General features: G+C 37.2%; 1 protein-coding gene across 1 annotated transcript in view; it reads left to right on the forward strand.

Annotated features, from left to right (window-relative positions):
- The window catches only part of LOC135206692 (EF-hand domain-containing protein D2 homolog), a 60,323-nt gene extending 49,379 nt beyond the window's left edge, over window positions 1–10,944 (forward strand). Inside the window, exon 3 of the mRNA XM_064238118.1 lies at window positions 10,589–10,944. Coding sequence (XP_064094188.1) covers window positions 10,589–10,801 — 213 coding nt within the window. The 3' untranslated portion in view covers window positions 10,802–10,944. The remainder of the gene's footprint in view (window positions 1–10,588) is intronic.
- Window positions 10,945–13,119: the final 2,175 nt, after the last annotated feature.

A 13,119-nucleotide genomic window follows, 5' to 3' on the forward strand; every position in this document is an offset into this window, starting at 1 on the left:
CTTTGTATTTAATTCCTGGGGTTACTGTCTGACGTTGAAATCGGAAGTTTCTTATTTCCCAAAAGCCCCCCTTATTTTTCTACAAGCTAGTTTACTTGGTAATTAACTATCCAATTTTACCTGTATTTGGTGTGTACGTAATTGTATATATTCACGATTCAATATTTACTCACAATTTGTAATCGAATTTCAAATTCAGCAACCCATATTGTCGCTGCGTTTATGAAAACTGTTACATTATGAATCTGATGAGTTTTAATTGGCCTACTATGAGATTCAGGGTCTCTGTAACACGGTTTTTTGGACTTTGCTACTTGTCAAAGCATCGGATGTAGCTGAAAGTTGACATATGTATATTTTACAACCACACACAAATTTTGTCAGCATTATCAATAACCTAAACCCGATAGTTTTAATTTTTATAGAGTAAAAATGATCTAGCCGACGCCATGGCCAATGATTACGAGCCAAGAGTCGAAAAACATTCATTACGTAAGCAAGGTAAACAAACACCTTTTGACTAAATGTTGCCCCGCCCATCCACCAGACAGAAATTCCATCGGCTCTGAAACCCAAAGACTTTATGAATGGCGGAACGATACATAGATGTGGGTGGGGTATCAGTGCTAGCGTAGTAATACTACTGTAGCAGTAGTGCCGCAACAGTATAGCAGTAATATACATGAATTAAACGTTTAGACCAACTGCTGGGATCCTTGAGGATCATTTAGCACTTCTTACAACTACTCGAAAAATTAGTTTTTATAGCCAGAAGTTAAATTTTCTAATCCAACAATGCCCATGGTAGCCTTCAGTGTTATCCTGAATTATAAAGAGGCGAAAGTGGGTGGAGCCTCATGAAGTCACCATTCTGACGATAATTATTGGTGAAGGTTTAAAGCCAATATACGGTAACGGCTATTTTCTTTCAGTAAATAGGTAGATAGCCAATAAATAAAAATTGCTTGACATTGGATATAGCAGTTATCAAATCAAGCTTGTCTACTATGTTTTTGGTAATTACCAACTATTCCCTACATCTGTCAATCTGATTGTGACCTATAAAGTAGACTGTAATTTCTTTGGAAACTTATTTTGGAAGTTAGACTAATAATCGAAGTGTTTTTGTATTTATTAACATATTTTGTTGGTTTGTTCATTATGACAATTATCAGCGGAGAGGTTCCCGAGTTCATAAAGGTGTACTGCTTTGCTTGTATTTAAATTTGTATGTCATTGTTGCCAGAGGTTTAGCCTTCGTTACGTATAGCCAATCATCCATCGAGAAAGAGGGAAGAAATGATGTCATAAGTTACGTAACGAGTGCGTTCGAAACCTTTTCTCTGAGTAAGTTGGCCCGTCTTCAAAAAAGGTCACTTTTACATTATAAGTACCAAATTTATTCAACCTACTTAGTGCAGAATACACTCAAAATTTATGTGTTGATATAATATGTATTCTGAATAAGAGTTATATTTATGAAATGCATAGATAAAAAGTTATTGCGAAAAAACCGTGTTACAGAGGCCCTGAATCTCATAGTAGGTTTAAAGAACTGTAAAACACAAAGGAAAAGAGGAGTAGGCCTCAAGATTTATCAGCTTATTATTTTTTTTCTATTCGCGCATGTTTTTAATGCAGGTACATATCAATGGGCATTTCTGTTGGGGATCAAAATAATGCTAGAGATTTGAATAAAGTTTTATGCCTAGTACGAGGTGTTCGAAAGTTATATAGTGGGGTGAAACTTGGTCGTTCAGAAGTACACAAACTGACAGTAGATGATAAAGTTTGAATGAACACGAAGTTTACCTTCAAGTCAGAATTATTTGGAAGTTGAGAATTGGTTACGATATGTCAAATATCTCTGGATACATTTAGCGATCATTGTTAACAAGTACAGTTCCTAATGCGAGAATTAGTAACCGTTGGCATTTAGTGTTTGTAAGCATCAAACAGCATATATGGTTAGAGATACGTTGGCGGCTAAGACGTGATTATATGTAGCTAAGCATCGAGCAATGATTACATTACATTTTTTCTTAAATCAGTGGGGATGGTTGTTTGTGTAAACATTAATAAAACTGTAAACACACACGCAGTTAATTGGGTTCTTCAGAACCTTTTAAGATGAAGACATTGATTTAGCCTTGTAGGCTTAGTTAAAGATGAGGTATCCAGTGCGTTCCCGCTTGAGATTAAATCATAGAATCGGTTTATAGATTCTGTTAAGGAAATTCTCTCTCTCTCTCTCTCTCTCTCTCTCTCTCTCTCTCTCTCTCTCTCTGTGTGTGTGTGTGTGTGTGTGTGTGTGTGTGTGTGTGGATTGGACGTTAATAATCCCGTTTACTCTTTACTCAAAACTTCCTAACTTGGAATTGATAATCTCTCTTGATGGATGGGTCGATGAGGGTGTGTTGCTTGCAACTTTCTTAATGAGGCAAAGGATCCTAATGCCCTTAACCCAGCTCAGCTTCGTGGCAAAGGAGAAAAGGGACATCATTTGAGAAAACATAATTATGTCATTGATGGGTTATAAGATTGTACCTCCATCTGTTGTGGTCTAGTGAATTACGAGTAGAAGAAAATACCAATTATTAATGAAGGTTCTACCGTTATGTGAGAGAACAACACTACTCGTGGCATTGCAGTGGATACCAATCCAGGCGAGAATCATATACAAGGGACGTGCCATTACATCCCAAGTCACCTAGCATAGAAAACGAGGGCGGGGTAGATGGGAGACAACAAATGAGTTTTAGCCTAGGATAATAATAGCACTACAGCCGTGCTCAACTCTGTAAGATGGAGGAGCGTAATTTAGGTAGGCTCCAGAGCCTTTAGAAACACCTGCCTCATTATAGCTCAGTAAATGATCACATTCAGTTAAGCCTAGTGACAATAAGTTTAGATTAAAAAAGAGAAAGAAAATTATTTAGAGACTCACACCAGCGCAAACCAACATCATATAATTTTAGAATTACGGCTCTGCAAAGCGTCCTCTTCGACAGAGTGGGTAGAGGTTTATACATCAAATCAGCACAGTATGGAGGAAAGTTATTGGAAAACGCAAGAATGGAAAGAATTTGGTGTAATTTGGTTCATATTGATCAAAGTTATAATAGTGTGAGAATGGCAAAACATGCCGTTGACGCTGAAGGTCGAGTGTCTTGAATTCGTCTTTATTGGAAAAGTTAGGACAGATTTTATTAGATGAAATGCGCCAGGATAATGTTCGAGCCACTGCTTATCGCCTTCCTGTGCGGGGACATGTGTCGGTTGGGCCTTTATGCTATTTAAGGAATATATGGAGAGGGCTTTGAAAAAAGCACGCACGCACGAAGCCAAAGCTTTACGCACTCAGTGAAGTAAAGGGTAAATACTTTTCAAACTTTATTATTTTTACAAAGTGAAACCTTACGAGTTATAAGTGCAGTAGATAAGATACTCCAGATTTAACTGGTAAAGTGATGTTTATTACAGAGGGACATTATTAGGTTAGCTGACAGCATATTGTGTTCTGTAAATAGTAGGTGTGTGACCGGAATACCCAGTTGGGCAATAACAAAACTTTAAGTTAACTTTACATGAGTGAAGCACCCATTTAAAATAATGTCGTGTGGTATGTACTCATATGTCATGTAATAGAGAGAGAGAGAGAGAGAGAGGGGGGGGGGGGAGTGGGTAGTTATTTACTGTAGATAAGCATTACAAGAATATTTGCATAAAAAGAATATTAGCCCCACAATGTAATTCCAGATAAATTCCCACAGTAACCCTTGTCAATTCACTTCAGTGATCCAGATCATTGCAAAGTTGTATTGCCTCTCCTCGTGTAAAAGTACTTAGACCACATTTTACAATACGAAGCTTTTTTTTCTCTCTCTCTCCTTTTTACTGTGTCCTTCACGATCCCTCATAAACCCGAGAAAGTACTGGTCGTAAATTTCGCTCGTTACCGGGTTGACCGCATTTTGGGTCAGTCGTACAAGAGGCTGTTTGAGAGGAGATCAAGAAGATAGGAACATGATGCTGAACGAGAAGAGGAGGAGGACGCGATGATATTGAGCTCAATATCTGGAGAGTATCCTCGAGTTATATGAATTGGGGATTGAGTAGAGAGTGTGTATTGAGACCTATATTGGTTAATAAGGTTAGATATCGAGATTAAGAATATGAATATCAAGACATTTCGTTTAAGTAAATTAAGATTTGCTTCTTTTCCGGGTCCATTCAACCGAAAGCGTTCTGTGGGACCCGGAAATTCTTTTGTCCTAACTTAATTTTGGCAAAGTAAAGAGATTGCCAATTTGTGTCATTTTGTAATTCTGAATAACTTGAGATTGTGTTTGCCTGTTTACTAAGTATTGTTGTTATTTTGAGGAAATAAAATAGTTAAATAGTTTAAATCATTTACCAGTAACTACTGACGAGTCTGGCATTTATTCTGATCACAACTATCCCTAGACAGTTGGTCTATTCGTCATTTCACTGAAAGATTTGCCCTTCCCGGTCATCGCATTTACTTATTTCATTTCTTTATTTTTTATTAGTCTCTGTTCTTTATGAAATCATTCAATATGTCTTCGAAAATGATAGTTTTATGGAATTAATTCCCCTTGGAATAACTGTTCGTATAATCTAGTACTATATAACTATACTCTGTTTTTTCCATCTGTCCATCCGCCTGTGGTGTTTTCGCACGGTAACACTGCGTCCCAGGCTGTAAATAGTTACGCTTTATGTAAGTTTGAGGTAAATAAAAGAATATCTGGGTGTACGTTTGCAACTGAAACGTTTTTTAATAATTTACGCTATGCGAATTACACCGTTAAGATTCGAAATAGGATATTATTCAAAGCCCGGGACGCAGTGTTACCATGCACAAGCCCCACAGGCGGGTGGACTGATGAAAAAAAACAAAAAAAACAGAGTATAGTGTATAATTATCCACTTTAAAGTGTTGCATCTTTCCCTTTTTACCGTGTCAATATTTGCCTCTAATTTCAGTTTACATTCTTCCTTGCAAATTCACCAGGAGCTTTTAATCTCTGAAGAATCTCTATCCATATGAACATAAATTCCCTCTAAACTTTGCTTTCATTAATATTATAGAATTAGTTTGATATAGATTAGATTTCTTGCTTTTACATAGTCTTTGCTTTTTGTTTTTTTTCATGCAACATTTACGTTCTTGCTATTCGTAAGGGCCTGGAAGTCGGCTTAAAAATTATAGCGTTCGCGTTTTTAACCCCAATCATCGGAAAACCGGCATTTATTGCCAAACCGTGTTTCCTTATTACTTGAAAAAAAAACTTTCCCGTAACTTCCCCATGGGTGTCCTTGGACGAGTAAGAATTATTATTGGTCTAAGCCACTCGCGGTCTATGGTGAACTTTTTTTTTTTTTTTTTTCCTTTCTGCTTGAATTCTTCCCATCACTCTCAGCAGGGATGTGGTTTATTTTCAGTTTTAGTCTAAAATAAAAAAAAAAACTTTCGTCACAGTTATGTTAATGGACTCCGTTGGGTGTTAAGAAGCCTGAGGTACACCTCAGACCCCGTACTCCCTTGATCACCTTGCTTAATATATACAAGGACATTTAATCTGAACACTCGAGAATTTTGCGTGTCAGAATTTAAAGATATTAAAATATTAACTAACTATTTGGAAAAAAGTTGCAGTGAGATACCACTTAGTTTTCAAGGAAATTAGGAATTAAGAAAGAAAAAAAAAACCTTGTGGTAGACCAAATCAGAGCCGATGTGAAGAACACCTGTATAATACAAACAAGGAAAATGTAACATGGCGTTGAAGCTGAAAGCGTTTAAGAATAGAACGACCGGAACTCCTGATGCTGAGCTTAATTAAAGGTGGATTCTCCAAACCAGGTGCAGCCTTCATAGTTTATTCGTGGGATGTGACACAACGCGACCTCGTTGTAACGAAACCATGAGACGAAAAGTATTAAATGTTGACTTAATTGTTTTCCTTTTTTATGAGGTAGTAACTGTGCTTAATGTCGGAAATTAGATTCACGGAAATTGGTGTGCTTTTTCTGAGTGGTTTTCTTTTTTTATTTGTATTTAAAGACCATGTGAATATTCATTGACAAATTGTATTTTCTCATATGTTGTACTTACATAGACCTTCCTTTAAGAATGACTTACTTTAATTATAGTTGCTAAGGGGACAGGCCAGAATACAGCAAGGAAAGGGCCCCAGAGTTTAGTATGGTGGATTAATGGGCAGAATTTTGCAATATGGAAAAGGGCGCAGCCATATCTCTCCCGGCGTGGCGTGGGGTTTGCTTGCTTGCTTCCTAATGCATTTCCGATAAGGCGAAGGGGATAGCTGGCCATCAGAGAAGAAGCACCGGTGTCCCCCCAAATTCTGGTCATATTTAATTTAGTTTCTCGATGGTATTGGATTGTTGGATGGCGTTTTAACGTTACTTACTGCATATTGCTTTGTGCGCGATACTAATAATGTTGGTGTTTTAGCTTGAGTGTCCATTGTATTGTGGTAATATAAATTGCATTCATTACCATATACTTGAGTATTGTTCCAGTGTCACACTTCAGGAGAGATTTGTCATAGGCATTCCTTGCTAATATTTCTTGAAAGTAATTGCGAATCAGAGGTACAACCTGAAGCCGAAGAAATTCAGAAATCGACCTCCCATAAATCCTTAGATCGCTCCCGTCTTGATTTATGGGTTGTAAATTTACCAGCATACCTGGAATCGATGCTTCCAGCTCTGTAATCAGGCTGTAATTGTACCGTGGACACGGTTACCACATTCCGGATCACAAAACGGTGCCGACAAACTAACAAAAACAACAACTATTTTTGCCATGTTTATTGTTTTATACTACAGACTTTCGATTGTGAAAAGTCACTTTGAGCGTTCTTAAATTGCGTCTTATTCGACGTTTGTCCTGCGAGGCTGAGGGCCTTCGTCTGTGTTCTTCTGGCCTTCGTCGCGAACAGAAGTCCTGGAGCGACTCAGGAAATTTCGTGTATAAGATTGGTCGTTAGTTTAGGGGGAACGCTTGTGTATCTTTTCGTTTGGAAAGTAGCGTACTTTCCGTTAAATGAAGTGTATTTACGCCAGAGAAAGAGTTGTCTTAAGAGGGAGAAAATTAAGATATTGTATTTCGTAGAAGTGATTATTTTTACAGGGGAATATAGTGCACTCCCGCTTCAGAGATTGACTGTTTGTAATGAAAAAAGTAGGGTATTTTGCTTTAAAGAAAATTATAAACTGCCTTTTTATTTTGGAATATTGGTTGAATTTTCAGTTGGAAAAGTGACTTTTTCACTATAAAACGAACATAGAAAGACGCAAAATATAGTGAATTTTCATACAAGAAAACTTTTTTAGTGATAGGATGTCATGTTTTTGTTGAACTGTTCCTCGCGTGTCCAGCTCTTAGTTTCGTGATGCACGTGTCTTGATGATGCAAATATGCTGTTGTAATTACAAGGTCGGTAATTGAAGCTTGTTGCTCTTGCGTAATGTTTGACTGTTTATTGTTCAGGATTTAATTTGTAGAGATACGAAGTTTAGGAATTTCATGCATTTGCTCTTTAAAATAGCTCTTGGGTATTGAGCTAATATTACCTTAATCTTTTTGATGCATAGATATTTTGGAGATTAACTTTAATTTACCTGTATTGACAGTGAATGTGCTAGGTATGTTTTACTCGTTAAGTCCGAGTAGATGTTTTTATTAAAACTAAAGCCATTTTTAAACATTTCCATTCTTAACGAAAAGGCTAATCTCGAAAGGGAATTTATTTCATCATTCAGGGGGCTTGACTATCTTTCTTAAGGGCAATTTATTTTTCACGAAACTCAGAGCTGGAGACAAACTTAACAAAAACGTACATCTTGAGTATAAAGCACCTGAATTTCATTAGTCACTGAAACCCTCAGAACTTCATCGAAGAAGCTATAGCTTTCGCTATGCCTTTTTTCGAAAACGTAGCCACCATCAGGGCTCTGACGGCGAAGCAGATAAGCAAACTGAACAACGCCCAGTTGAAGGAGGGCTTGACCACGCTTATCTTGCACGAGCGGGCGCACGGCCCCTCTAACAGCCAGATCCTCGGCGAAATTCTGGCTCTTAAGAGGGAAGTGGCCGAAATGAAAGAGCTGTATTCGAACTTTGCCAAGATGGCAGAGCGAGTCGAGTACGTCTACAGGGTTGTCCATCGCCATCAGGTAGTTTAACATGGTGTGTCCCTTTCTGGCCGTTCATGTTCTCTCTCTCTCTCTCTCTCTCTCTCTCTCTCTCTCTCTCTCTCTCTCAGCTTTCTTAGCAAAGTTCCTCTCCAAGCAATCTACTTGAATTGCTTGTCAAAGAAACATGGCATTAAGCAGTTATTCCTTCAACCATACGACTCGGAGTTCCATTTGAACACTTGCAAATTCCTTGATAAATTCTGTTTAACTAGTTAATAAAAGTATGAGAATGACATTCATCCTCCGTATAATTAAGAGGCAATGAACTGTTCACGTGTATATTGGTGATTATGATAGCTTGCCAAAATTAGATTATTTTTATTGTTGCTTATTGAAGTCAGTGGGTAGGAAATTTACCTTCTAAATCAAACAATTTCCAAATATTCTAAAAGTTTTTGTTTTATTCTTCAAACTGCTGGAAGAATAGTCTGGAAATTTTCACGAAAAAGATGTTTTCGGCCTATATGCCTCATTTAACCGCAGGTGTTGATGCAGTGAACGTCGTGCATACAAGAGAGAGAGAGAGAGAGAGAGAGAGAGAGAGAGAGAGTTGGACTCTCCCTCTTAAGTTTGTGCTTGTACTGAAAGGTTATCTAAGGCTGTTAGTCTCATAAAAACCATGTAAATAGCAATTGATAAACATCCATGTGTAAAGAATGACTAGAGACCCCACAGTATTGGTAACTACCTCCTTTAAAAATAGTGAAAATGCGGAAGCAGTAAATTGAGCGAATCCAAAGGATTATTTTTGATATCGCCAACTCGGCATATGGCAAATTCCCTTGAAGCCGAGCTCGCAACACCACCCAGAGCTTGGCTCTACCTCTTGAAAAATTAAGAGAGAGTTGCGACAGTCTTTGCCACAGCATAGGCGCTTGCGACTTGACAACAGGCATTGCCCAGCCCTCTGACTAAACCATCTTGGTAAAGGAATGTCTGATTCTCGCTCAGAGAGAATCCGATTCTGCTGGTGCACGGCATCGTGGTGGATGCTGCTGATCATAGTGTTACCGAGAGCTGCAGCAGTTTTCATGGTCAATGCAGCTTTCCTGGTTGCCGGAATGCAGGTGTGTCGACATGAAGGAAACCTCATCTTTAAGGGACGACTTTGTCCTCCGTGGTGAGGAAAAGGGAGGGGAACCACCCGAAAATCAACTTTAAAACTAATGTTCTTCTTCCTACTGCTCACTTCAAGTTCTCCTGTGCAAATAACTGATATTCATTATAATGAATTTAAACTCGAATGCACTTTCTAGATGCTAAACTATGCTTATAATCACCCAAGTTTTGTTCGAGAACTGTGCATACTGTTTTCGAAAGTGTGAGAGTGAATTTATTTTAAACCGCTTGGCACCCATAGTGAAGTTAAACACGCATACCTTTTGCCTGCATTGTGTGCAAAAATTGGTGTAATTCTTTTCTTTAATTCGTTCCATTGTTTTCCTCGCGGAAAATAAAAGTTAAAAAAGTAGAAATTGTGTTTATAACTTTCCCTTTCCTTACTTGACCAGGAAAAGAAAGAAAACAAAATGGAGGAGAATATAGTTTCTCTTCACCTTGTCTCGGGGGACCTGTCACGAGTCTACTCAGTCAGGCTTTTAGTCGTCGTACACAAAGGCTCGTGTCGTAACAAAGGGTGACATCGTGAGAGAGAGAGAGAGAGAGAAATTTCAATTTGAGTTTAGGCCTAAAAGTCGTCCAAAAGGTTTTATTTTGACTGTATCGTCGGTTTACTTATGGAGGGAAGATTGTACTGTTATGGTTTGAAGAACCTTGCGAAACATTTTTAAATAACCTTGGGGTGTTTTTTTTTTTATTTTGTGATAGTGACTTGTGTCGCCAGTCTTTCCTGATTATAAAGTATTGTATAAATGAATCGTGGTTTTTCCGGACAGTAATTTGAATTTGTGGTTTTTCTGGACATTATTTGAATTTGCCATCTGTATCTACGTAGGTGTTATTTTCTTGGATGATTGTATAATTGGGTCATAAACATTTCAGCCACCATTATTTTTGGGAAAATATTTATCATTCTTGGCTGATTTGGTTAGGAAAAGAAAGAGAATTTTACATTGTGCTTAACCATACTTATTCATACCTGTAGCAGATTAGAATTTAGCAAGCAGAGGTGGTCAGAAGATCCCTAAAAATATTAAGTGCTTAAACTTTTTGATAAAGTGTGCATTTAAAACTTTACAGAAGCTGTATTTTTTTAATAGCTTAATTTAATTTTATGATTTGGACCCGAGAGCAAATGAACTCGTGCTTATTTATATGCTATAGTGGTGCCTAAGGAGCCTCTTGACCTTTTTCTAACAGCTCAATGTCTCCATTTCAGTTGGTGGTAAAACTGGCCGCCCAAGAAGAAGTCAACGTGGATGACGTAGGCGTGGGCGGAGCGAAGAGATTCTTCGAGGCGAAGGCGCGAATCCTCGAGGTGGGAGACGCTGCCTACAGGGCCTTCGAGGACAGAAAGAAAGAGGAAGAGGAAAGGAAGAAGAGGCAAGAGGAATTCAAGAAGAAGAGGGAGCAGTTCCAGGCCGCTGCATAGGATTCGAAAAAGTGAAGAGACAAACCTTGTACAAGAATGAAATGTCATCGTTGGGAGATTTGCTCATGGCAGTCAACATGGCGTGTCTTTTTTTTTCCATAAAATTCGTAGAGATCGAACGTTCTTAGACGACCTATTCAGTCGTGCATGTTGCCTCACATAATATCATTAAGCATAAGATTATCATGATGGTAAATTTAGGTCATAGGCAATTTTTTTTAGCAGCGCTCTTAAGGTGAACTTTTTGTATACCATGTTCAGTCATCAAATAGCAGTTACCTAAATAGGATACGCTAGAAGTTTAGCACCAAAAACATCTCAAAAATTGAGTAGCCATGTTTTTTTATTGTTAGATCGTAAGTAATTGGTCAGTGTAGTGAGAGTTAGGATACATGTACTGATAGCACTGATAATGTATATATATATTTTAGGATTAAGACGTCGATGAATGTTTTATGACTTGAAACGTATGGTACTATATGACTCTCCTTGCGTGGCCTGTTCATAGACTGTAAGCTGCACGCAGTCATCATTATTCATTTTAAATGTCATTCGTCATTTACTTTTTTCTTCCATAGTATGCCTAGCTCGATAATGCAAGTAGAATTTCATCACATAATGCTGTAAATTTCATTAAGTTGATTTTCTATGTTCATCAGTGTGATCCAAACGACCTTCTGTAATTTCCCGAATTGTTTTCCGCCGAGTATATTCTTAATGACGTTTTTACCTAAGAACTGAAATATGCATTACCAAGGTTTCTCGCGCATTTTATCTCTTTCTTCCAAGTGTTAGCTACAACCAGTGATATTTTTTAACTTGTAAGTTTCACGTATTTTGAGTGCTGTTTTTCCAGTGCAGCTTGAAGCCTATGGGCAGTTGCATAATTGCATTCTCTTGCTCACTATCAGATCAAAAAGTGGACTTCTTTTAACTGTTGTTGTTTTTAGTTTCAGTCTCTGTATCATCATTGTTTCAAGTTTCTTGAAATTTCATTTTATAGTACGAGAGTAGACGAATGTTGTTTAAATTAAGGTTCTCGAGATGTAATAGATATTTTTATTTACTTATTATTCACTTCACCTGTTTCGTATTTAGGAATAGGCGATTCACTGCCCCTTCAATTCCGTTTACATATTTTTGCCAAATGTTTTGAGAATCCTCATGAGTTTATCTAGGATTAACCTGTGAAGTATTCTTGATTTCCTTAGATGGCCATGTTATTGCTTCTGAATTACTTCACTTCTTTTTTTTACGGTATTTTACTCAAGTAGCCTTGTTTTTCAGGCTAAATTAAATTTATAAAAAAAAAGTTCTTGGGTTCCTTCCATAAATTTATTTTCCTCTTCATATTTTGCGGATAGCCTCATTCCCGTTCAGATATGTAGTAATTTTGGTTTCTTGATTTGAGCTTGAGCAATAACTTACCTTAAAAAATGCTGCCTTACTTTTAATCTCCTCCTTCAAAAACTGCTTCTCGTTTTAAAAAATAAACTAAATACTACTTGGACATATCACCTTCTCCATACGACCTATAGATAAGAAATTCACTAAGCTTAATTCATAAGCTCTCTCTTACTCCGCAGAATTATCTCCAAACTTCATTTAATTTGAGGTCCTTGGCAGAATGTTCCGAAATGGTTCATTTTTTAAAGAAATCGATTAGTTTCAGACGTTTAGCGGTGAAAATTTGCGTATTTTGGCGCCTGTAGCAAGTCTAATCCGCTTTCGAAGAGTATATGTATTAGTAACAGTTCATTGCCAGTAAAGAACTATAAGAAACTGAACTAAATGCTATTGCTTCAGATGTGTTTTAGTTCGTATCCATACCTGGAGGTATGTAAAGCTTGTAGATATTTTATGCAGATAAAGCTTGCTTATATCGACACATTTATAAAAAAAATCTTAGCTCTGCAGTTTTACAGAGCTAATTATTAGACCAATAGTATCAGTTTCAACAAAAAATTTTACAAGTTTATTTACTCAAAAAATTACTTTTAAAAAGTTTCAGCAAGATCATTTTTAGATGAATATTTAGAGTTGACAAATACCTTGGGCAGTTTTTTACATTTAGTTTCAATTAGTTATTGTATTTGAGTTAAAACTAATCATGGCGTCTTCTATTTATTATTGCAATTGCACCGCATTCTGATATCTCGCAAAAGCGTTTACTATATATAAATAGTATGTATTTTTTTTTTTTTTTTTTTTTTTTTTTTTTTTTTTTACAAGGGGCAGTGTTTTGTGTGTAATTTTAAGCCAATGTGATGATTGACTTGAAGGACCAGTGGGTAGCCTTTCTTTCGAAGTGTAAGAGA

Source organism: Macrobrachium nipponense, chromosome 11 (genome assembly GCF_015104395.2).
Source record: "Macrobrachium nipponense isolate FS-2020 chromosome 11, ASM1510439v2, whole genome shotgun sequence".
NCBI classification, from domain to species: Eukaryota; Metazoa; Arthropoda; class Malacostraca; order Decapoda; family Palaemonidae; genus Macrobrachium; species Macrobrachium nipponense.